The sequence below is a fragment of the Chiloscyllium punctatum genome, chromosome 12 (genome assembly GCF_047496795.1).
Source record: "Chiloscyllium punctatum isolate Juve2018m chromosome 12, sChiPun1.3, whole genome shotgun sequence".
Lineage (NCBI taxonomy): Eukaryota > Metazoa > Chordata > Chondrichthyes > Orectolobiformes > Hemiscylliidae > Chiloscyllium > Chiloscyllium punctatum.
This window is the reverse complement of record NC_092750.1, coordinates 28,710,663-28,736,608: the sequence shown is the minus strand read 5'-3', so window position 1 is coordinate 28,736,608 and position 25,946 is coordinate 28,710,663. Positions and strand designations below refer to the sequence as shown.

The window sequence follows — 25,946 nt, the reverse complement described above, 5'->3', positions numbered from 1 at the left end:
CTGAGTGAGCTGAACTTGGCAGATGGCAGAAAGTAGCATTGAACTAGATTTTCAGAGGAGTGGCAATCACATTGCCACTGTACTTCATTTTTACATTTGGAAAGAGTTCTGCATTCATGTCATTGACTATTAGAATCACAGAGATATACAGGATGGAAACAGACCCTTTGGTTCCAACCCATCCATGCTGACCAGATATCCTAAATTCATCTAGTTCCATTTGCCATACTCATCAAAATGTCTTTTAAGTGCTGTAATTGTACCAGCCTCCTCCACTTCCTCTGGCAGGTCATTCCATTCATGCACTCGTCTCTTTCATGAAACCATTGCCCCTTAGGTCCCTTTTATATCTTTCCCATCTCGCCCTGAACCTATGCCTTCTAGTTCTGGACAAGGCAACCCAGAAAAAAGACCTTGCCTATTTACCCTATCTATGCCCCTCATGATTTTATAAACCTCCCTAAGGTCACCCCTTAGCCGCCTCCACTCTAGGGTCTAACATACTGGCAGGGAGATTTGCTAGAGCTGCTTGGGAGGATTTAAACTCGTATGGTGGAGGGGGTGGGATCCAGGGAGATAGTGAGGAAAGAGATCAGTCTGAGACTGGTTACAGAGGAACTTTCATTATCTGGCATTCAATTATCCAAATATCGGATTATGTGGCAAGATTGTAAGGTCCCGATGCTCAGCTAAACTATGTTATCTCGCATTTGATTATCTGGAATTCAATTAAGCAAATGAAATACTGCTAGTCTGTGCCCTTTGGATAATCGAGGTTCCTCTGTAGTTGGGGAAAGGAGCAAATCCAACAGTCAGGGCAGGCAGGAACAAAGCAGAGAGCATGGTTAATTAAACTGCATTTATGTCAATGTAAGAGGCCTAACAGGGAAGGCAGAAGAGCTCAGAGCATGGTTAGGAACATGGTTACTATAAAGAATGTTGACAAATCTGATTGAAGAGTGGTATTTTGTTCAATGGATCACCACATTGCTTAGATTTTAAAATTGACTCTGACTCTGACCTGACCAACCCTCCTTCCTCCCTTGACGACAACACCCCCCGCCCCCCACCCCCCCAAACCCTCACCCACCAACATCCTCCGTCATCCGCTTCTACAGTCTTCTGAGGTCCCTGGACTTGATTTTGGAAGACTGAGTGTGCTTGATTTTAGTGACTTAATTCGCAGCAGTGACTTTTTGTTAGTTACAGCAAATTTCTAGAATTCCCTTTTCTAAATACCTGACCTTTCCTCTTAACCTATTGCCATTTCTTAAAGTTTACTTCTGTTGACTTGGTTTGGCTCAAAGGTAGATCTCATGGAATACAGGGAGAACTAGCCATTTGGATACAGAACTGGCTCAAAGGTAGAAGACAGAGGGTGGTGGTGGAGGGTTGTTTTTCAGACTGGAGGCCTGTGACCAGTGGAGTGCCACAAGGATCGGTGCTGGGTCCACTACTTTTCTTCATTTATATAAACAATTTTCATTTGAACATAGGAGGTATAGTTAGTAAGTTTGCAGATGACAGCAAAATTGGAGATGTAGTGGACAGCGAAAAAGGTTACCTCAGATTATAATGGGATCTTGATCAGATGGGCCAATAGATTGGCAGATAGAGTTTAATTTAGATAAATGCAAGGTGCTGCATTTTGGAAAAGCAAATCAGAGCAGGACTTATACACTTAATGGGAAAGTCCGAGAAAGTATTGCTGAACAAAGAAACCTTAGTGTGCAGATTCATACTTCCTTGAAAGTAGAGTTGCAGATAGATAGGATAGTGAAAAAGACATTTGGTATACTTTCCTTTATTGGTCAGAGCATTGAGTATAGGAGTTGGGAGGCCATGTGGTGGCTGTACAGGACATTGGTTAGGCCACATTTGGACTACTGGTACAATTCTGGTCTCCTTCCTATCGGAAGGATGTTGTGAAACTTGAAAAGGTTCACAAAAGATTTACAAGGATGTTGCCAGGGTTGGAGGATTTGAGCTATAAGGAGAGGTTGAATAGGCTAGGGCTGTTTTCCCTGGAGTGTCAGAGGCTGAGGGGTGACCTTCTAGAGGTTTGTAAACTCACGAGGGGCACGGATAGGGTGAATAGACAGGTCTTTTCCCTAAGGTGGGGGAGTGCAGAACTAGAGGGCATAGGGAAAGGAGAAAGAGGATGAAAAATGGGAATTATGACATAGTTGCAGCTGGTTTTCATGGCAATAAGCTAGAAGTTTGTTCTAAGCTATAGTGGTCTTATGTTAAAAACAGTATCTCCTCTGACATGAAAGATGAACTTTTCAGTTAAATTCTTTATTTTGCACTTCATTCCATTTACTGCACATTTTATAGTCACCATGGCAGCATAAGAAGACATTTTAAAATAAACTTAAAAATCATAGGAGTAATTGTTGGTTAGTTAACAGAGCTTGTTTATTTTCTTGCAAATGTTTTGTCTCACTTCTGATTTACATTTTCAGTGCTATGTAGCCCCCGGATGAAATGTTGGTGTGACAATGTCATAATGCTAGGACAGGCTAAACAAAGACAAGTTTGGCATTTTCTGGAGGCCTGGTATTCATTCATTGGTTCATTAACAAATGCTTTGAAGTAGACCCCATCAAAAGACCATGACGATACAAAACTGGAAATAGAACCACCTGCCACAGAGAACCGTATAAATTTGGGGCAGCTCACGACAGCACTTCATCCGGAGGTTACACAGCACTGAAGATGTCACCCAGGAGGGAGACTAAAACAATTGCAAGATAATTAACCAGCTCGGTGAACCAACAACAACTTCAACCACAACCCAAGCTACAGATCATCACTAATATCATAGAAATCTAGCAAAACAGTGGCATTTGTCTGCCTGCTTGTGTTTACGATTCTGGCCAGTTTTAGAGCCTCTTTGTAATGCTACAATGTTGCAATAATATTATACTCTTAAATGAGCTCTTCCATGTTTGCTGCAGATTACTTGTTAATAACTTTCCCAACGCAAAAGGGCAGATCCACTACTGTTTGACATTTTAGCATCTTTTCCGACTGATGTGAAGAAGTACTTAATGTTGTACACCAGTGGTGGTTTGAAAAACATCAAATTTTGACTGTGATTTCAATGGCAAACTTCAAGAATCTTCACTTTGAAGTTATTTTACGTATTGTACTAAAGATCCTCCAAAATTAGAGCAGAACTTTAAGTAATTCTCTTTGTTACATTCAGGGACTGTTCAACAAGAAAATGTAAATCATGCACATTCTTTTGTAAACTTAATGCTAGAAATGAATTGTTTGACTAATATTGCCATTCTATTATAGTAACTTATCATGTCTGCATTTTTCTCCCAAGTACTCCATTATTTTAGAATTAGTGTGAACTGTCACCCATGCTCCACTTCAGATTTTATCCAAATGATCCAGTTGCTATAGTAACGGCCATCAGCCTATCCATAAAGCTTTAGCTTGCAACCTCCTACTGTTGGGAGGTTGCCCACTGAGCACCATGTGGTACAGATGATTAGCTTGCCGGCTCAAAGCTGATTGGCAAAGGGTACTGGGAATTAGATAAGGCATAATTAACACCCTGATTGAGTAAGGTTTGTTTTCATTGTCATTCTGGGTTACTAGGAGAGCCACATTTCTCATAGTCAGTGGCAGACAATGGAGCAGCTGTAGTTCTGCATTCAAGTGTCCGACGAAGGCAGTTGTATTTGTACTGTACTTAATGCATTTGAGCCTCTTATTCTCCTAGCAAAAAAAGTCTGCATTTGAGATTTCTCGTTTTTAAATGGAAGATGATCATGCATTTATCCAGATCTCAGTACTTGCTGATGCATCTTTAGGAATCCAGGAAACAATGAACACTTGCAATTTCTCACGCCTGGATTAAAATCGTGTGGTAGAAACAGACTTCGGATGACAAAGAGGTACTGATTGCCCTGCTTAATATGTTGAGTGGGTTTTGAAGGTTGATTTACAAAACCCAGTAACTAAGGTAGACATGTGCTGTTGTCCTCGTCATAAGTTTTTAAACCCAGGAGTCTAAATGCAAACAAGATCATCCCTTATAAATATTAGCATTTTGAAGAATGAAGCTGAAAATTGTTGAAGAATATTGAACTTCTTTGTGCACATTAATGCTGATGTGAATCTACCATTGAAACCAAAGCAGGGAATTATTCAAAACAACCTCAAATAAGAACAAAACAATTTTTAAAATGTTGAAATTAAAAGCTTTCTGTTTGGATTATTGGCAGTTCTTGTGTCTTCAACCAATCCATGGATTTTATAAGAGGTAAGGCACTATTTGAATCGTATAATTTTGGTGGTTGGGGGGAGTGGCAATCGATGTGAATCGTAATCATTGTATAAAAGAATGATATTTATAATTATCAGTTTTGGTGTTGTGTTATGCCTGTTTTGCACTTGAATGAATTGATTAAATTAAATGCGCTTTTACAGCTGTATAAGATTCAAGCATGAGCACAGCTTAACACCTAAACAGGCTTAATTGAAAGTCTTTTATATCCTTGCTTTAATAAAAAGGATGTTGCAAAGAATTGGCTCTGATTTTGTTCAATGTTTCTAATCCATGTAATGTTTGGTCCTTTTTTTGGCAAATTAATTCCTGTTAGAAAACTTATTTGAGAAAGCAAAATTAATGACACCAATGTACTGAGTCACAGACCCTTATTTTAAGAATCTCTGGAGTAAGCTTCGAAACTTGATATTTTTGAAGCTTCAGATTAGAGTTTTTTTTACCATTTCATCTGGTAAGTTGATTTCTAAAGAATAGCTTTTAATGTGAGGGTAATGCCAATGAAGTTCCTCATTGCTTGCTGCTATGGTAGCAATTTATTTCATAAATACCAAAAAACAGCTATAGTTACATTTCACACTGCACTCTCCAAAGGAGTAATTGATTTTGTGATTGATTAAAACCAACTAGGATTAGAAGAACTGCTACTATCTGAAGGACACAAGCCGGGAGTACTTCGTTCAGATAATCAAATTCTGGATAATCGAATGCTGGAAAACATAGTTTAGCTAAGCAATCTTGCCGGATAATCGAATGCCGGATAATCAAGCTTCCTCTGTATTAGTTAATTATAGGCTGGACAGTGAAGAGCAGGGAAAGGAGGTGGCCAACTTGAGTTTGTCCTGTGATATTGTGTAGACTCCCAACCAAAGTGTAAGTTCACTAGTTTTGTTTAATGAAAAGCAGTAAGTACTTTGGCTACAATTGAGCTGTTGTCTCAAGTCTCTTTCTCCATGAAGTTCTCCTTCTTCCCACCAAAGCATAAATATCATGAACTATTCTTTGTATGAACTTGAAAGATCAATAGGATTCTACTACTACTTAACTGTTGTCAAGATGGAGTGGGCAGACAGACCACCCAGGATGTGTTTTGTTTTGTGATATTAGCTTAATTGATGCATTGCTGGATCATATTCAAAGTTTCAGATCTAGTGGAGTGAACCTTTGATGGTGTTATCTGGATTAGATTCTGGCAATATCCTTAGATTTTCAGTGCCTGCGGCTTACAGTTTGTAATTATGTTATTGTGCCATCTCACTTCTCCTTTTGCTTTTCTCTTTTCTACTTTTGCTTCAACTGCAGAAGTCAATGACTGAGTCTGGTAGTCATTTGTTTCCTTCCTTAAATAATCCTCATGTGAGCATAAATAGCGAGCAATTCACTGATAGGGCTTCGCAACTAGCTTGTGCATTCGCATGTGTGAATTTCATGTGGACTAAACCAGGTAAAAAGTAAATGGGTTAGTGGTGCTGGAAGAGCACAGCAGTTCAGGCAGCATCCGAGGAGCAGAAAAATCGACGTTTCGGGCAAAAGCCCTTCATCAGGAAGAAGGACTTTTGCCCGAAACGTCGATTTTGCTGCTCCTCGGATGCTGCCTGAACTGCTGTGCTCTTCCAGCACCACTAATCCAAAATCTGGTTTCCAGCATCTGCAGTCATTATTTTTACCTAGGTAAAAAGTAAAGTCAGTAATCTTACCAGGCCATCAGGGAGAGATGATTAGTGGTGAGAGGTTGAGAAAGAGAGTTCTTTGTAGTACTGTCAGCCATTGCAAACATTGAACTTATGCTGTTGGCATCACTCTGCATCACAAACAAGCTGTCCAGCCAGCTAGGCTAACCAAATCCAAATCCCAACCAATATTGTACTGACCTTATGACAGCAAGAAGCATCAGAGCATCCTGAATGTAGTTCCAAGACTGAACCCTGTGACATAGTTTGTATTAAGGTGTTGATAATCACAAGATTCACCAGTGACTGTTTTCATCCTGTGCTATAGTGGGCAGAAATGCCTTGATTATAACCTGTTAGTCTCCATTTCGACTTTAATAGCAAGTTTCCTGATCACAAGTGTCCTGTAAAAGTACCTAGCAAGCATCCCAGCTCTAAAGATGTTCATTGCCGTTTACATTCACTCCCGCCAATCTAGAGTGCCCTCCATTCCTGCTTGCGGTACTCCTGGTTGTGCAGTCATTTTCAGCTTCTCGTTTGACCCAGCTCATGTTACTGGGTTCACTGCCATTGTTTCCTTTCTTTAATGTTGCACAGCTGATGTGTGCAGCAGTACTGGTAGGCTTCACATTTCAGTTCTTCATGAATAAGCCAGCTTTTGGTTCCTATATGTTGCTTTAACTTTAGAGTAACACCTATCTTCCTTTTCTGTTTCAAGCATTTCAAGAACTCTTCCTGGTTGTTTCTGATGCCTTTGGGTAGCTTTTGAGCCCAGGCTGTACAGGCATGAAAGTAGGTGACTGATATTTTGCACTTCCAGCCTCCTTTTTGGTTTCTGGCATCACTTTGTTTTTTAAGTGCTATCTCCTTCACTTTGCTTTAAAAACATCTGGTTGCTGCTTTCGGGCTGGAAGGTCTCTGGCCCAGTGGCTCTGAAAACTTCTTGTTAATTGGATAGCAAGCCTGTCCTCTGACTGTTTACTTGACTAAACTGGGAAAAATCACGATGGTGTGACTTTCTCCCGCAGTGCAGTCCTCTGGCCCATATTTGAGCCTTACAGGGGGTGCAAAATCTTTAGGGAAGACAAATCCTGCTTGTTAACACTGTTCATCTCAACAGATTACTGTCAGAGATGTTGAGTGCTTCCATCATTTCTGGTTTTCAGCATCTGATGTATTTATGGTATAAATTAAATGTTTCAAATTTATTTGCACTACTCCATTCATTTCAGCCTTCCCTGGTCATCCATAATTGTTGCAGCAAAATATATTTGATCTGTTTTGAAAGCATATCAAACAATGTATGTAGAAATCAATGTGAACCTATTTAAAACTGGATGTTCTTTCTGAATATTTTTAAGTACTGTAAATAGGAACTGCAAGTTCAATGTTAAAATAACTGGTCCAGTTAACTTTGTACTGTTTTGCATAGAATCTCACTTAGCTGGGCACAAACAGTTACTGTTACTATGATTTTAATGCTAATGGAAAATATAGAACCATGTCTGATCTGATTGGCACTGTGGTAACTAAGAGTAAACAGTATATTGCTATTTTTGAGTTTTATACTTTATTCATCTTTTTTGACAGCTGTTAATATGTTAAGTATAATTTTTTTTTGTCAATCTCAATGTCCATTTCATATAAACTGTTTCGTCCCCCAGTGCCATTCCAAATTTCATTTTTAGTGCCATGTTATAAAACTATCCAGGAGTAATTTACTAAATCAAATATTTCATTTGTGACATTTTTAATAATGTATTCTTGCAATATTTACTCTGGAGCATCTTATCTCATCTACAATAGTCACAAGTTATGTGTGTGTTTAGTTTATGCAGAAACACTACCTAAAAACTGTAATGACAGCCATGTGTCTAAATTGTATTTAGTGGTTTCCTGATTAAGCCACTAGAGACGGAATTAAGCTAGAAACTGTCTGGTTTCAAGCTTCTGCAATTAATCAGTCACTTTAAGGAAATTTTTACTTCTATATTCAATATAACTGTCATTCAGGTTGTAAGTTTGATCAGAGTCAAGATTAGAGTGATGCTGGAAAAGCACAGCAGGTCAGGCAGCATCCTGATAAAGGGCTTCTGCTGGAAACATCGATTTTCCTACTCCTCAAATGCTGCCCGACCTGCTATGCTTTTCCAGCACCACACTAAACTTGACTCTGATCCCGCGCACCTGTAGTCCTCAATTTCGCATTATAAATTCGATCACTGAGCTGGTAGATTTGTTCTCGGACGTTCTGTTATTATGCTAGGTCACATCAGTGAGCCTCCAATGAAGTGCTGGAATTCTGTCCCACTTTCTATTTGTGTGTTGTGGTGGGTGGTATCACTTCCGGTTCTTTTTCTGAGAGTTCAGTAAATGGGGTCCAGATCAATATGTTTGTCAATGGAATTTTAGTTTGAATGCCAGGCCTCTAGGAATTCCAGTGTGTATCTTCGTTTAGTCTGTCCCAGTCAAACTAGTGTCCCTCTTCATCAGTGTGTATGGATTCGAGTGATAGTTGGTTATGTCTTTTGGTGGCTAGTTGGTGCTCATGTCTCCTGTTGGCTAGCTTCTTGCCCATCCATCTAATGTAATGTTTGTTGCAGTCCTTGGAAGACATTTTGGGTACAACATTCGTTCTGCTTATTGGTATGGGATACTTTAAATTCATCAGGAGTTGTTTCATTGTGGTGATAGGCTTATGGGCTACCATGATGCCTAGTGGCAGGAGTAGTCTGGTCATCATCTTAGTTCCTGGGTGCTGCAGTGTATTGTGGCTCATTTAACTACAGTTTGTTTAACTGCAGCACCCAGGAACTAAGAGAAGCCGAAGAAAAACACCTGTACAATGTATTCAGGAACAACAGGTGTCCGATAAGTGCAATCTGCTGATTTCTACACAACAGACCTATACAAGAAGAGACAACACACCCAGAAACTCAAGCCATCCTGCCATACATTAAGGACATCTCAGAAATGACGACCAAACTACTCCGGTCCTGAGGCACAATGGTAGTCCATGTTACATTACAATAAAACAAACGTTACATTGGATAGACGGGTAGGAAACTAACCACCAGGATACATGAGCACCAACTAGCCACCAAAAGACATGACCAAATATTACTCATCCATATACACAGATGGAGAGAGGCACCAGTTTGACTGGGGCAATACATTTATCTTGGGACAGGCTAAACAAAGACACGCTCACTGATGAGGATTGAAAATGTTGTGTCCTAGTTCAAGAAGGGCAGTAGAGATGATCCGGGTAATTATAGACCAGTGAGCCTTACATCTATTTAAGGAAAAGTTTTGGAAAGGATAATAAGAGCGAGGATTTATAAATAATCTAGCAAGCAACAATTTGATTGCAGATAGTCAACATGGTTTCGTCAAGGGCAGGTCATATCTCACAAACCTCCGTTGAGTTTTTTTGAGATGGGGACCAAGCAGGTGGATGAGGGTAGGGCAGTTGATGTGGTGTACATGGACTTCAGTAAAGCCTTTGATAAGGTTCCACATGGTAGGCTTTTGGAGAAAATGCAGAGGCATGGGATTGAGGGTGACCTAGCAGTTTGGATTAGGAGCTGGCTTTCTGTAAGAAGGCAGCGAGTGATGGTTGATGGAAAATATTTAGCCTGAATTCGGTTACTAGTGGTGTGCCACAAGGATGTGTTTTGGGACCATGGCTGTTTGTCATTTTTATAAATGATTTGGATGCAGGTATAGGTGGATGGGTTAGTAAGTTTGCAAATGTCACGAAAGTTGGTGGAGTAGTAGACAGTGTGGATGAATGTTGCAGATTGCAGAGGGACTTTGATAAACTGCAGAATTGGGCTGAGAGGTGGCAAATGGAGTTGAATGCAGATAAATGTAAGGTGAGCCCTTTAGGAATTCAAGTTAGAGACAAAAAAACTGCAGAATGTTAGAATCCAAAGTAGACAAGCAGGAGGCTGTAAGAACATAGCAAGCCAGGCTTGCTTAGTTTTTTTGAGATTCGAGACAGCTATCTGCTTCCCCAACCTATCCTATTCTCTGTGTGAGCATTACATCTACATTTTTGTGTTTGAAAAATAGAAATTATATTAGCCTGCAACTTTATGCCAGTTTTAATTTTAAAATTCATGTTTTCAAAGAAAAATTGAAAGTGGTTTGTTTTGATGATGCCTTTGATCCAGTGCCTTTGACCCTATCAAAGAATTCTCTGGTGTACTGTTTGAAGCTGAACAAATAAGAGTCACACAGCCCCAGAATGTTGTCATAACTCGTTATTAGCAGTCGCTTAGTTTCCTCTTGAGTTGTTTGATGTTCTTCTCGAAATGATAGAGCAATTTTTAAAATCAAACTTGAACATTTCTTGTTGCAAATTGTTAAGTTTGATCAATTTTTAACTTCTGGCACTTAGTAAAACTGTTTAATGAGCTATAAAGGCTAAATGATATCTGCACTCTAAGGAATTTGTCATTCCATTATTTGGTGAAATCAGTGCAACTATGTGCTCTGCTTTTGCACATGGAATTACATTGAATATATTCCACAGAAACAGTCCATTCAGCCCTATTTGGCCACTTGAGCCCCTTCTCTCTGCACAACATTACTCAACTTCATCCATTTCAGCCCATCCACTGCTGAAACCCTCAATTCTGCTTGTCCCTCTAAACTCAATTCTTCGAACTCAGACCCAGCTGGTCTCCCACAGTCTCCCTCTGTAGCCTTAGTCATCTCAACTTCTGCTGCGTATGTTTTTACTTGCACTAAGTTTCTGTTCATCATCATCCTTGTGCTTACTAATTTGTTGCCTCCCAGTAATGTAACACCTTGACTTTAAAAATCGCATCCTTGTTTTCAAATCCCTCCATGGCCTTGCCCTCTCAATCTTGCTATCTCCTCCATTCCCTCAACTCTCTTTAATTCTGATATCTCGTACATTACCAATTGTAATTGTTGCTTTTCTGGGCCATGCTGGGACATCATGATCTTTGATTCCCCCTCCATTCCACTGCCTTAGTACTTCTCTCTCATCTTTTTAAGTCCATTCTTAAGTCCCTTGTTCACTGAGCTTTTGGTCAGCTGATCTAATATCTCTGAACTTGGCTCAATATCATACTATGTTTTATCATGTTTCTGGGAAACATCTTTGGGGTGTTTCATTATGTTAAGTGTCCTACACAAATCTAAGTTATTGATATGTATTTGTTCCTTTCCCTTTTTAATAGGTGGTGATATTGACAAAAACTAGCACACTTGAATGGTTTTGCAGAAACCTGAATTGTTTAATAATTGCCCCAAACTAAAGGAACAGATTTTTAAAAAACTAAAGTATTCCATTACTTAACATACCGATGTGCTGAGATGAAGTCATATGTTCAGAGTATTAATAATATTCTTGAACATTATAATCGGAAAATCTTTGCTTCTGAGCTTACCAGTATGGCATTTTTCCACTCATTTACTTAACTAGAGGGATACCAGTCGACTGATGAGCACAGTATTGGAAAATTCTGGCCCATAAATGTAGAATGTGTAATAGGTGGCTGTAATTTTCTCCTTTTCCATTTTCCTTCATATATCTCACTGGAGGTTATCCAGTCTCCTCTGTACTGTCTTGATAACTATTGCACTGTGCATGACTTTAGGATTGTTATACACTGATCTCAATATAAGTCATTTTAATTGGGAAGAGTTGCTATTCAAATAGTGTGAGAAATGGGAAGTTTTTCTACAAATTTGGCAGCCTTTGTGTTAAGGCTATTTTATTTTACCTGGCAGTGCCTGGAGAAAAAATTAAACTAGCTCGTGAGGTCACCACCTGATCTTTGTGTTGGAGAGGGAGCTACTTTTCATACCAGGCCAAGCAAAACACCTGACTATATTGTTAGTTTAGCCATATAAAGGTTTAAACCAAAAGTACCAGGCAATCACTGAGCTCCCCTTGACTAAGACTATGAAAACTCATGACGACAGCAGTTCAAAGGCTGTTAAACACAGACCAGCAGCCAAACCTGCTACCATCCTGATCTGATGGGTAGATGTGCTGACTAGGTGGTGTTCTTTGGCTCATGCAATGATGATTAACGATTGTTCAATAACCACCTAGACATTTTATGGAGAGGTTGTGACAGTTAGTGACCTTTTGAGAGTGGAGTCTGGAAAATCTTAGGTGGTTTGGAATGCTGAAACTTGTACTTGTTCCCTCATGTTAAACTTAGTTTCAGTTTGGAACAAACTTAAATCTAATATTTAATTATAGAGTCATAGAGATGTACAGCATGGAAGCAGACCCTTCGGTCCAACCTGTCCATGCCGATCAGATATCCCAACCCAATCTAGTCCCACCTGCCAGCACCCGGCCCATATCCCTCCAAACCCTTCCTATTCATATACCCATCCAAATGCCTTTTAAATGTTGCAATTGTACCAGCCTCCACCACTTCCTCTGGCAGCTCATTGCATACATGTACCACCCTCTGTATGAAAAAGTTGCCCCTTAGGTCTCTTTTATATCTTTCCCCTCTCACCCTAAACCTATGCTCTCTAGTTTTGGACTCCCCGACCACAGGGAAAAGACGTTGCCTATTTACCCTACCCATGCCCCTCATAATTTTGTAAACCTCTATAAGGTCACCCCTCAGCCTCTGACGCTCCAGGGAAAACAGCCCCAGCCTGTTCAGCCTCTCCCGATAGCTCAAATCCTCCAACCCTCAATTGAATAGTGTTTTGAAATTTAAAAAAGATGCTGTAAAACCTGAGTATTTCCAGTATCAGTGGTAAGGATTGGAGTTAACATTTTGGGTAAATGAACTATCATCAGAGCTCCAATATGTTGAACATTGACGAGAAGCAGTCTGTTCAAATCTCCTTGATGGAATATTGTTGATGTGATTTTTTAAAATTCTGCAATAGTATTTGATTTGCCTTTGAATATTTTTCTCAAGCCATTCAGTGCATATAATTCATAATTCAGGTGAGATAGAATAGGGAATCAGCATATCCACAGGCTCGAAAGAATTGTAGTTGGTCCATGGCCATTTTGTGGTGTTGTGAGGGGCCAGTTGCACTTAGCTTCTTGTCAATGTCATGATTACTGAAACTCAAGAAATGGATAAATTTTCACCTGCTTTGAATAAGTTTGAATGATATTAGAACATTCATCATTAGAAACTCTGGCATTGGGAAGGTCATAGAGTCATAGAGATGTACAGCATGGAAACAGACCCTTCAGTCCAACTCATTCATTCCGACCAAATATCCCAACCCAATCTAGTCCCACCTGCCAACACCTGGCCCAAACCCTTCCTATTCATATACCATCCAAATGCCACTTAAATGTTGCAATTGTACCAGCCTCCACCACTTCCTCTGGCAGCTCATTCCATACACGTACCACCCTCTGCATGAAAAAGTTGCCCCTTTGGTCTCTTTTATATCTTTCCCCTCTCACCCTAAGCTTATGCCCTCTAGTTGTGAACTCTCCACCCTAGGGAAAAGACTTTGTTTATTTATCTTATCCATGCCCCTCATGATTTTATAAATCTCTATAAAGTCACCCCCTAGCCTCTGATGCTCCAGCGAGAACCGCCCCAGCCTATTCAACCTCCCTATAGCTCAAATCCTCCAACCTTGGCAACATCCTTGTAAATCTTTTCTAAACCCTTTCAAGTTTCACAACATCTTTCCAATAGGAAGGAGACCAGAATTGCACGCAATATTCCAACAGTGGCCTAACCAATGCCCTGTACAGCTGCAACATGACCTCCCAACTCCTGTACTCAATACTCTGACTAAGAAAGGAAAGCATAACAACTGCCTTCCTATCTACCTGCGACTCTACTTTCAAGGAGCTATGAATCTGCACTCCAAGGTCTTTGTTCAGCAACACTCCCTCGGACCTTACCATTAAGTGTATAAGTCCTGCTCAGATTTGCTTTCCCAAAATGCAGCATCTCACATTTATCTGAATTAAACTCCAGCTACCACTTCTCAGCCCATTGGCCTATCTGATCAAGAACCTGTTGTAATCAGAGGTAACCTTCTTTGCTGTCCATTACACCTCCAATTTTGGCGTCATCTGCAAACTTACTAACTATACCTCTTATGCTCACATCCACATCATTTATATAAATGATGAAAAGTAGTGGACCCAGCATCGATCCTTGTGGCACTCCATTGGTCACAGGTCTCCAGTCTGAAAAACAACCCTCCATCACCTATTCTCTCCCTAGTTATCCTTTTGTCATTAATATGTTTGTAAAACCCTTTGGATTCTCCTTGCCCACCACCGACATCAGGCCCACCGTGTATAGTTCTCTGGCTTGTCCTTAAACAGCAGCACCAGGTTAGCCAACCTCCAGTCTCCTGACACCTCATCTGTGACTATCGATGATACAAATCTCTCAGCAAGAGGTCCAGCAATCACTTCCCTAGCTTCCCACAGAGTTCTAGGGTACACCTGATCAGGTCCTGGGGATTTATCCACTTTGATGCGTTTCAAGACATCCTGCACTTCCTCCTCTGTAATGTGGACATTTTTCAAGATGTCTCCATCTATTTCCCAACATTCTATATCTTCCATAACCTTTTCCACAGTAAACACTGATGCAAAATACTCGTTTAGTATCTTCCCCCATTTTCTGCAGCTCAACACAAAGGGTCTGTTTCCATGCTGATCTTTGATGGGCCCTATTCTCTCTCTAGTTACCCTTTTGTCTTTAATATGTTTGTAAAAATACCTTTGGATTCTCTTTAATTCTATTTGCCAAAGCTATCTCATGTCCCCCTTTTGCCTTCCTGATTTCCCTCTTAAGTATACTCTTACAGCCTTTATACTCTTGTAAGGATTCACTCAATCTCTGTCTATACCTGACACCTGCTTCCTCCTTTTTCTTAACCAAATGCTCAATTTCTTTAGTCATCCAGCATTCCTAACACCTACCAGCCTTTCCTTTTCACCCTCAATAGGGCATGTTGAACAAAGGCAGATGCCAACCTCCAGGAAATTGAGTATAGGAAAGAAAATCCCCATATTGTAGTTATCTCTTAAGGCTTGCTTAGGAATAAAATATAAATTTATACCTTGCATAATCATCACAACATATAGCTTTCTGTAGAGATCAAAATCTTGAAACTCAACAGAGCTGTGGGTGCACTTAGAGGATATAGACTGCAGTGGTTCAAGGCAGAGGCTGACCACACCAACTCCATGGGTATTAAATGCTGGCCTGGCCAGCCAAGTCCACATCCAACAAATGAAACAAAAACAAAAAGCTTGGTCGTTGCTCTGTGTGACCTTTTCTGTTACTCTCGGCTTCAAATCACAAGCGTAAAATCTGGGCAGATCTTTTCTTGCAGAGCTGATGTGCAATGCATTACCGGTGCTACACAAAATTGAAAGGCTATCTGCTAACTCAGATAAACATGAAGGATCCCATGTCATGATGAGTATGAAGTTCTTGGGCCCTTGGGTCGTCTTGAGAAGATTTCAAAAGTCCAGCAATGCAAATTATCTTAAAATTAAATGTTATCCCTAAAGTATCACAGCCTGAACCAAGTCACATCAACACCTGCAAAGTATTGCTTTGGACCCTACCACTGCTGTGCACAGGATGTGAAGAGCTGGAAGCATTGCAGAGTCTCAAAACCTCATGGTTTTTGTCCATGCCATGTTGTCAAAGTGACAAGAAGGACATACTGCAAGTGGGGATGTGAGAGCTGGTATTCCTAACACATGTTCTATCATCTCCAGTGGCAATCTACTAATTTCAGTGTGAATCATGACTAGTGTTAGCATACATGAGCCAAAATGAACTTTGAACACTGAACACTGTGTGCATATGTTCTCATTGGAGATATTAACATATTTTGCCAGTTGTTGCTCAGCTGCAGCAAAAACTTAGATATAGATAATTTTTATATGGTAAAAGTACTTGCATGAAGACAATCCATGGAAATTTTGCACAAAAAAGGAGATGAGCCTGAGTGAAAAGGTTCTTTCCTCAACCAGCACTATCAGAAACTTTGTCTGGTCATGTATTAATTTGTTCATTTTTGGGATCTTGCTTAAAAGCAAGTTGACTATTGCATTTATCTGTATAACAACGAGTGTTGCTGAGAACACACACACATTAGGCTGAGCAGGAACAGGCTACTTGGCCCCTTGAGCCTGCTCTACAATTCATTGAGATCATGGCTGATCTGATTACTCCACATTCCTAGCTACTTTTGATAACTCTTCAAAGGAAATATTCTATCTCTCTTCCCCCCCCCCCCCTTTTCTGAATGAATGCTTTGGATCATCCCATAAACTGAAATACTTTATTAGCAAATTTCTTCTAAATCCTGTAAAAATTAGTATCAGAACACTTCACTTCAAAAGACTCCAAACAGGACATAAACACAACAAACTGTTACCTGTTAATTCAGTTTACTCTTGTATTTCTTGAAACTTCAAGAGTGACTTCATCCAGAATTAGATTTTGGCAAGCTTGAAAATAGCAATTGTTTGCTTCCAAACACTTGAAATATGTTAATTGACCTGGAAATAGTGATATAAAAAAAGATCATGGCAACATTTGCAAATCTCGTAAACTAAATTGTCAAGTTCCTTTGGCAAGCCTAGGTTCAGAAAAATTCTCAAGAATTTCATCTTTTAATATTTTTGCTAACTCAAAGCCTGTATTTTAAGTACTGGTGTCCAAGTTGATTAAGTACGTCTTAATTGGATGTTGACTTGCAGTAGTACCTTTTAAAGATGTCTTTTAATCTACTTGTCATTGCTATAAAATGTATTTGCAGTTGAATTGGTCAAAAAGTAATTCATATTTTATAGTGATGTCATTATTCATAAGGTTCTATTTGTGTACTTATTCTTGTCAGTGAAATGTCCTGTCCTTGGTTGAATTCAAAGGCAAAGAATTGTTACAACAATTAACTATGATCATGCCTTGGAAATCATTTTTGTAGAATTCTAATATCCTAATGATTATAATGGAAATCTATAAGAAAGGGCAGTGTCATTAGTAGTGTCAGGTCAATCAGAAAAATACAATTATACAAAGACTTTGACACCAGAATAAATGCACAATGAAGAGTACAGGGAAGGCATGCCAGGAACGTGACCAGGTGTACCTAAATATGAGGTGTCAACAAGGTGAACCTGCAAAACAGAACTACTTGTCTACCAGTTGGCATAAGGAACAAGTGATGAACAGGACAAAAGTATTTCACAATGAATGGATTAGCTTTAACCACTGCAATCCTACTACATCCAGTTGTGAATGGTTGTGGACAGCTAAACAACTGACTGGAAGAGGTGGATCCACAAACCTCCTGTCTTCGATAATAAGAGGGACTGACACATAAGAACAAAAGATGAGGTTGAAGAATTTGCAACAATGTTCAGCCAGAAATGCGGAGTGGTTGACCATCTCTGCCTCCTCCAAAGGTCCCAGTATCATGGATGACAGTCTTCAGAATTTGTTTCAAGCTATACAATATTCAAAACCGTTGGAAGCAATGAATACTGCCAAAGTCTAAGGGCCTTAACAGCATTCCTGCAATAATACTGAAGACTAGTACTCCAAGCAGGCTGATGCCTAGCCAAGTTATTCCACTACAGCTGCAACATTGACATATACCTGACAATGTGGAAAATTATCCAGTCTATCTTATATGCATTAAAGAAAACCAATTAGTGCCCCAGTTTGATCGTCAGTAAAGTGATGGGAACTGTCGTCATCAGTGCCATCAAAGAACACTTGCTTAGCAACAGCCTGCTCACTGATGCTCAGTTCAGGTTCCAACTAAGACCCTCTGCTCCTGATTGCAATACAGCCTTGGTAGAAACATGGACAAATCAGCTGAATTCCAGAAGTGAGTTGAGAGTGAAAGCCCTTGATATCAAAGCTATACTTGACTAATATAATATAGTCAACACTCAAATGTTAAATGAAAAAACTTTCCCATTTAGAAACCACTTCCAAAACATTTACACCTCATGGTTGACCAGGCTGAATAGTCTTTCACTCAAATGGTGTGGCATTGAGAAGCTTCAGTAAAACTCGAGTTAATGGAAATCAAAGAGAAAGTTCTCCTTTTGGAGTCATGTCTGGTACAAAGGATGATGGTTGTGGTGGTTGGAGGTCAGTCATCTCAGCTGTTAGACATCTCTGCAAGAGTTCTTCAGGTCAGTATCCTCAACCCAACATCTTCTGTTACTCCATCAATGACCATTCCCTCCATGAGAGTTGAGGATGTCCGCTGATCGTACAATATTCAGCACCATCTGTGATTCCTCAGATATTGAGACAGTCCTCCAAATGCAACAGGACCTGAATGATATCCAAGCTTGGGCTGACAATTGGAAATTGACATTCACACTATACAAATACCAGTCTGTGACCATCTCCACCAAGACTCTTGACTTGCAATAATGTCACCATCACTGACTTCTCTACTATCAACATCCTAGGGTTACGATCGACCAGAAACTGAACTGGACTAGTTATATACATACTGTGGCTACAAGAGTAGATCAGAGGCTGGGAATCTTGCAGTGAGTAACTTGCTTCCTGACCTCTCCGAACCCTGGCCATCATCTGCAAGGCATAAGTCAGGAGTGAGATGGAATGCTCCTAACTTGCCCGGATGAATGCGGCTCCAATAACACTCTGGGAAACTTGTCACCATCCAGTACAATGCAGCCCACTTGACTGGCACTGCATCCAGAAACATTTAGTCCCTCCATCAATGACACCAGTAGCAACTGTGATTATCTGCAAGATTCATAGCAGAATTTCACCAAAGCCCCTCAGCACACTCAAACTCACTCCATCTGGAGGGATGAGGGCAACGGATGCAAGGGAAGACAGCAACCTACAAGTCCCCCTCCAAGCCATTCACCATCCTGACTTAGAATACATATTTTGTTCAGTATTGTTGGGTCAAAATCCTCAGACTCCTTCCCCAGCAGCACTGGACTGCAGCAGTTCAAGAAGGCTGCTCACCGCCTTCTGAAGAGCAACTCAGGATAGGCAATAAATGCTGGTCGAATCAGTGAACCCAAAATTACATGAATGAATTAAAACTAAACAACCATTTTGAGCTCCATAGTTCTCAAAAGTGAATGGACATAACTATCTCTTCTCCTACTGCTAATAATGTCTAAATCTGTAGATATCTTTTGAATTACTATAGCTGGATTTATATTAATCTTCTGTATGAAAGTATGTTCTGACTGATTTATTAAATTTGCATGAAAGGGCTAATGTGCCTATATTTTTGGGTACAGCAACTGGTACTCACCAACTCAGAAATATAGCATTGCCTATTGTGAACCTCACAAAGAAGAAATGAGTCTTCATTGAAATTTAAATAGCTTATTTAAATGAATGAATTTTTGAACGGTAGTGCATTTAGTGCTGTCAAAATCTGGCGGTGAGACTAGTACCATTTATTTTTCAGATGGAGGAGTGATTGACTGCAATAACATGAACATGCCTTCAGAATGCAGGGACAGATTTGATACTTGAAAATGACATTTGAGGCCTGGATGCATAATTCACCTGCCCCTCCTCTCTTCCACTGCCCATCCCACTCCACATCCCAAACATGCGTGCACACATTCTGACAAATGCAAGTTTTTGGCAATAGAGGAAATAGGCAAGGCGTAATTCGTTCAGGAGGAAAACCTGAACTCAACAAGATCATTTGAACTCAGCGCTGAATTCAGAAAGACCCCATTTTGACTGATCCAGGGTTTTAATCCACTTTGTGGGAAACATGAATTAATAAAATAGTGTAGGTGGTCTCAAATGGTGGCAAGGAACCTTGACATTTCTCTAAGGACTATTTTGTTCTTAAGAATTATTTTCTTTCATAAATATGAAATGCTTGGCTTCAAAAGCTACAATTAATTCCATGGGGGTTTCTGAGTTCAGTTTTATTTACTGTTTAGTGAAGCTGTTAAAGGATTAGCTGTCTTTGTGGAGTTTGAGTGAAAGACTATTCAGCCTGGTCAACCATGAGGTGTAAATGTTTTGGAATTGGTTTCTAAATGGGAAAGTTTTTTTCATTAAACGTTTGTGTTGACTATATTAGATTGTAAAAAGTTTGTTTTATTTATTTCCACATAGCACCTGACATTGTCTCATGTGGAAACTGGGTAGCTAGCTTTGGAAATGGCATAGCAGGTATGATTTGCCTCCTGGGAGGGATGGAGAGGAACACAGTCGTGGGTTAGCATTGAGGATATGGTGTCATAGGAGTCTTGACGGCATAAAACTCTTATTTGGAAAAAAAAATCCCCATCATTTGGGCTTCAGGGGACTGTTAGAATTGCCATATTTGTGAAAGAGGAACATAGAAATAGGAATAGGCCATTCTGCCCCTTGAGCTCATTCTGACATAGCTGATGAGTCATGATATGCAGAATGCCAATTTTTGATGTTAATCCCCCTTTATTGTTTGAAGTCAGTGTTATCTCATAATTGATTGGTCTGTCTTGAATATTCTCAATTCCACAGCCCATTTCTTCTGTATTTTAAATACAGTTGCTCTGCAACTTTGGGGGTGGTATCTGGAACCAGGGCGCAAACACCCCCAACAATGCCAGAGGAAGCATCCTTCAGAAATTTTCAGTTTAAGTGATATGAAATCTAACACTCAATGAAATATATGTACTCAGGCAATCTGATCTGATGCATTTGCTAGAAGTTACATTAACTTAAATCCATTCCGTGTTTTGCAGTATTATTACCTAAACTTCATGAGAAAAATTGTTGAGTAAAATGCTTCCAGATTTGGGTATATAATTCTCTAAAAATTTTAATTTGTGAGTTATGAAATTATATGATCTTCAAGTAGTATGACTGCTGAAAATAATCTCTGAAACCTCAGTTTACAATTTCTTGTCAAATGTGTTATGCAAAAACTCTGATCTATTCATCACTGGCTGCATATGTACTGTTTTATTGTACTAGACAAGTTGGAAATACTTCAGGCAGCTGGGAGTTTAAACAGTCCCCACCAGATGATTAAGGGTGTATTGTTAAATCCTTGCTGTCATCTGGTAAGTAATATTAAGGGGCCCCACAGACAGCCAGCATTACCCAATGGTGAACTCGACTGTCAAACCTCATCAGACTGTTTGGACTTTTACCTTACTTGGTAAATTTGTGAGCGTCATACATTTTCAGTTTCAGGATCAACAATCAGGAAAACAAATCAATGTTGCAAGTACAACAAGAAGCTGAGCAAAGAAACTTTTAATGCAGTTTCCTTGAAATGTTAGTACGTTTTCCCTAAATAAGTTCTTGTGGAAATTGTTTCAAGCCTGTGAGTCATTAACTGGCTGCACCAGGAAATAATTTGCCTTGCTCCTGAAGGCAGCTCTTTGCTGCAACTGTAAAACTCCACAGTCTGTGAGAATAAAACGTTCAAATTGGTGATGTCAATACAATGTGGAATCTAATGTGGAAATACTGTATCTCTGTGAGGACCATCAGGTACGTCAACCTTTATGTCCTTTTATCTTTTAGTGTGGCTGAATTCTGTGTCATTCAAGAATTTGAATGGTCTTGCATGTTTTATTTTCCATTGGAAAATCAGACTGATCATTTATAAAATGAAGCAGACACAGTGTAAATGGTTGCTGGCAAGTATAAAACGATTGAGCTTTTAATGTAAAAAGTTTTGAACACACTGCTTATAGTTTGAGCCTGACCGCGATGTGTGAAATTTGTTCTTTATTGCTTCCTTGGTGTATTACTGTCCACAATGATACAGGGCTGTACAAGAAAGTATGCAATTTAATTCTTGTTTTTTTGGGCCATGACAATTGGCTTCAGTATTGTGCACCAGTAAGAAAATGCAAATAAAAGGTTTTCACGATTGCTGAAATAGATTCTGCTTTCAGGTCTCTCACAGGGGGAGAAAAAAAGGATTTTGGGGGAATTCATTCCATTTGACAAAGCAAATTTACAGTTCAGTTGGCTTAGAAACTTGGGGGGAAAAGGTCATGTCATTTCCTGAAACTGACAGCAAGTTTCCTGGCAGAACTGGGAAATCTTCTGGACTCAGCAGTAGTTTTCCAATTTAATTTAGATTTTCCCAGAGTTTCATAGGGTTTATGGAGCTTGTTTGATAGCAAAAGGTGCAGAGTGGGAGGTTGGAATGCCATGACAAGTAAAATGAATCAACCCTATTTAGATGTGAATCCGAAAACATGGGTTTTTCTGCAAGGACTTAACATTTGTTTCCAGTCTCCTGGAAACCACAGTGAGTAATACTGCTGATGTTGAGGAAAAGATCTCCATTGAGTACAGCTATTTGATTCCATTTTTTCCATTTGTCTCACATCTTTCGCACAGAACCAAGATTCTCACTGCATTCAGTGAAAGCTGTCACCAAAAGAAGTTGTGATGTTAGAAGGATAATTTTCATTGACTTGTGTTGTGAGAGAGAGTTAGGGATGCAAGTTTAACAGCACTTTAGGAATTCAGTTTTATATAATGTTTATTTCTGTAATCAATTCTTTTTCATTTCATCCCACAGGAGAGAAGACAGGCAACCTATTCCTAAGCAGTGTCAATAATACTCTGTAACCAGTCTTTATTGAAAAGAGAGCAGTCCTTTGTTTTTGGTGAACCATTTGGTGTCCTATTCATATCTGAAAAGAATGGCAGAAATTTAGCCCACAAGAAATAATAAAACATGTTGGGGTATGCACATCTAGTTGAAATGGGCTTTTTTATATAGCTGTCTATTATATTTCACATCATTGAAAGAATGTAGTTTGAGAACTTGGTGACTGCAGAATTTAGGCAGACTGAGAATGCAGAAAAAAGCAAGGATAACTTAGGACATATGACTTCCAACATCTCTAATGATAAGGAAGTTAGCATTAAGGCACTTTACCTGAATGCTCGTAGCATTCATAACAAAGCCGATGAACTAATGGCACAGATAATAGTGAATGATTATGATGTAGTAGGCATCACAGAGACTTGGTTACAGGGGAGTCAGGACTGGCAGTTAAACCTCCATGGTTTTTCAACTTATCGAAAAGACAGAGAGGTGGGAGAGGGGGTGGGGTTGCCTTGTTAGTTAAGAACAAAATTAAATCTATGGTATTGAATGACATAGCGTCGGATGATGTGGAGTCTGTGTGGGTGGAATTGAGGAACCACAAAGGCAAAAAAAACATAATTGGAGTTGTGTACAGACCTCCTAACAGTGGTCAGGACCAGGGATGCAACATGTACCGGGAAATAGAGAAGGCATGTCAGAAAGGCAAGGTTACATTGATCATGGGTGACTTCAATATGCAGGTGGACTGGGTAAATAATGTTGCTAGTGGATCTAAAGAAAGGGAATTCATGGAATGCATACAGGATGGCTTTTTGGAACAGCTTGTCATGGAGCCCACAAGAGAGCAGGCTATTCTGGACCTAGTGCTTTGCAATGAACCAGACTCGATAAAAGATCTTAAAGTAAGGGAACCCTTAGGAAGTAGTGACCATAATATGGTAGAGTTCAGTCTGGAGTTTGAAAGGGAGAAGGCAAAATCTGATGTAATGGTGTTACAGTTGAATAAAGGTAATTATGAAGGCATGAGAGAGGAACTGACTAAAATAGACTGGAAGCAGAGGCTAACCGGGAAGACACTAGAGCAAAAATGGCAGGAGTTTGTAGGTATAATTGAGGACACTGTACAGAGGTTCATTCCCAAGAAAAGAAAGATTAACCGGGGAGGGATTAGACAACCTTGGCTGACAAAGGAAGTCAGGAAATGTATTAAAGAAAAAGAGAGATCCTATAAAGTGGCTAAGAACAGCGGGAAATCAGAAGATTGGGAAGGATACAAAAGCCAACAGAGGATAACAAAGCGTGTAATAAGAAATGAGAGGATCAAATATGAAAGTAGGCTAGCCAGTAATATTAGAAATAATAGTAAAAGTTTCTTTCAGTACATAAGAAACAAACGACAGGCAAAAGTAGACATTGGGCCACTTCAAACTGATGCAGGGAGCCTAGTGATGGGAGATAAGGAAATAGCAGGAGAACTTAACAAGTACTTTGCGTCAGTTTTCACAGTGGAAGACATGAGTAATATCCCAAAAATTAAAGGGTGTCACGGGGCTGAGTTGAGTATGGTTGCCATTACAAAAGAGATAGTGCTAGAAAAGTTAAAAAGTCTTAAAATTGATAAATCTCCTGGCCCCGATGGGATACACCCTAGAGTTCTGAGAGAGGTTGCTGAGGAAATAGCAGAGGCATTGGTTGAGATCTTTCAAGAGTCACTGGAGTCAGGAAAGGTCCCGGATGATTGGAAGATGGCTGTAGTAACCCCCTTGTTCAAGAAAGGATCAAGGCAAAAGATGGAAAATTATAGGCCAATCAGCTTAACCTCGGTTGTTGGTAAAATTCTAGAATCCATCATTAAGGATGAGGTTTCTAAATTCTTGGAAGAGCAGAGTCTGATTAGAACAAGTCAACATGGATTTAATAAAGGGAGGTCATGCCTGACAAACCTGTTGGAATTTTTTGGAGGGGTAACAAGTAGGTTAGACCAGGGAAACCCAGTGGATGTGGTCTATCTGGACTTTCAAAAGGCCTTTGACACGGGAGGCTGCTGAGCAAGGTGAGGGCCCATGGTGTTCGAGGTGAGCTGCTGGGATGGATTGAGGATTGGCTATCTAACAGAAGGCAGAGAGTTGGGATAAAAGGTTCTTTTTCAGAATGGCAGCCGGTGACGAGCGGTGTCCCGCAGGGTTCGGTGCTGGGGCCACAGCTGTTCACATTATATATTAATGATTTGGATGAGGGAACTGGGGGCATTCTAGTGAAGTTTGTCGATGATACGAAGTTAGGTGGACAGGCAGGTAGTACTGAGGAAGTGGGGAGGCTACAGAAGGATCTAGACAGGTTGGGAGAGTGGTCCAGGAAATGGCTGATGGAATTTAACGTGAGCAAGTGCGAGGTCTTGCACTTTGGCAAAAAGAATAAAAGCATGGACTACTTTCTAAATGGTGAGAAAATTAATAAAGCCAAAGCACAAAGGGATCTGGGAGTGCTAGTCGAGGATTCTCTAAAGGTAAACATGCAGGTTGAGTCCGTGATTAAGAAAGCGAATGCAATGTTGTCTCTTATCTCAAGAGGGTTGGAATATAAAAGCAGAGATGTACTACTAAGACTTTATAAAGCTCTGGTTAGGCCCCATTTGGAGTAATGTGCCCAGTTTTGGTCCCCACACCTCAGGAAGGACATACTGGCACTGGAACGTGTCCAGCGGAGATTCACACGGATGATCCCTGGAATGACAGGTCTAGCATATGAGGAATGGCTGAGGATACTGGGATTGTATTCGTTGGAGTTTAGAAGATTAAGGGGAGATCTAATAGAGACGTACAAAATAATACATGGCTTTGAAAAGGTGGATGCTAGAAAATTGTTTCTGTTAGGCGAGGAGACTAGGACCTGTGGACACAGCCTTAGAATTAGAGGGGGTCATTTCAGAACGGAAATGCGGAGACATTTCTTCAGCCAGAGAGTGGTGGGCCTGTGGAATTCATTGCCACGGAGTGCAGTGGAAGCCGGGACGCTAAATGTCTTCAAGGCCGAGATTGATAGGTTCTTGTTGTCTAGAGGGATTAAGGGCTACGGGGAGAATGCGGGCAAGTGGAGCTGAAATGGGCATCAGCCATGATTGAATGGCGGAGTGGACTCGATGGGCCGAATGGCCTTACTTCCACTCCTATGTCTTATGGTCTTATTGCAGTAGACTCCGCATCTTTTTTATCATAAACCCCATGTCCTGATTGTTGGCTTCTTCATGCAAGTGTCACACTGTAGTTGAAATGGAAATGAAGTTTAATTTCAGCACTGGCAAAATTAAAGTTAGTGCCAACAATTGCAAAAAGGTGGAAGCTGGAATGATGATGTCAGCAAAAAGCAATTCCATTCTTCTATAGATG

At 40.1% G+C, this 25,946-nt stretch overlaps 1 protein-coding gene across 7 annotated transcripts in view; it reads left to right on the top strand.

Moving 5' to 3' along the window:
- The window catches only part of iqsec1b (IQ motif and Sec7 domain ArfGEF 1b), a 484,326-nt gene that overhangs the window by 302,910 nt on the left and 155,470 nt on the right, over positions 1-25,946 (top strand). Inside the window, exon 1 of one of the 7 annotated variants that reach the window (XM_072582216.1) lies at positions 3,630-4,282. The exons of 5 other annotated variants lie outside the window; for them this stretch is intronic. In XM_072582216.1, the coding sequence (XP_072438317.1) occupies positions 4,206-4,282 (77 nt within the window). In that variant the 5' untranslated portion in view covers positions 3,630-4,205. Of the gene's footprint in view, positions 1-3,629; positions 4,283-21,221; positions 21,477-25,946 lie in introns of those variants that run through there. One more of the 7 variants, XM_072582217.1, reaches the window with a different exon arrangement.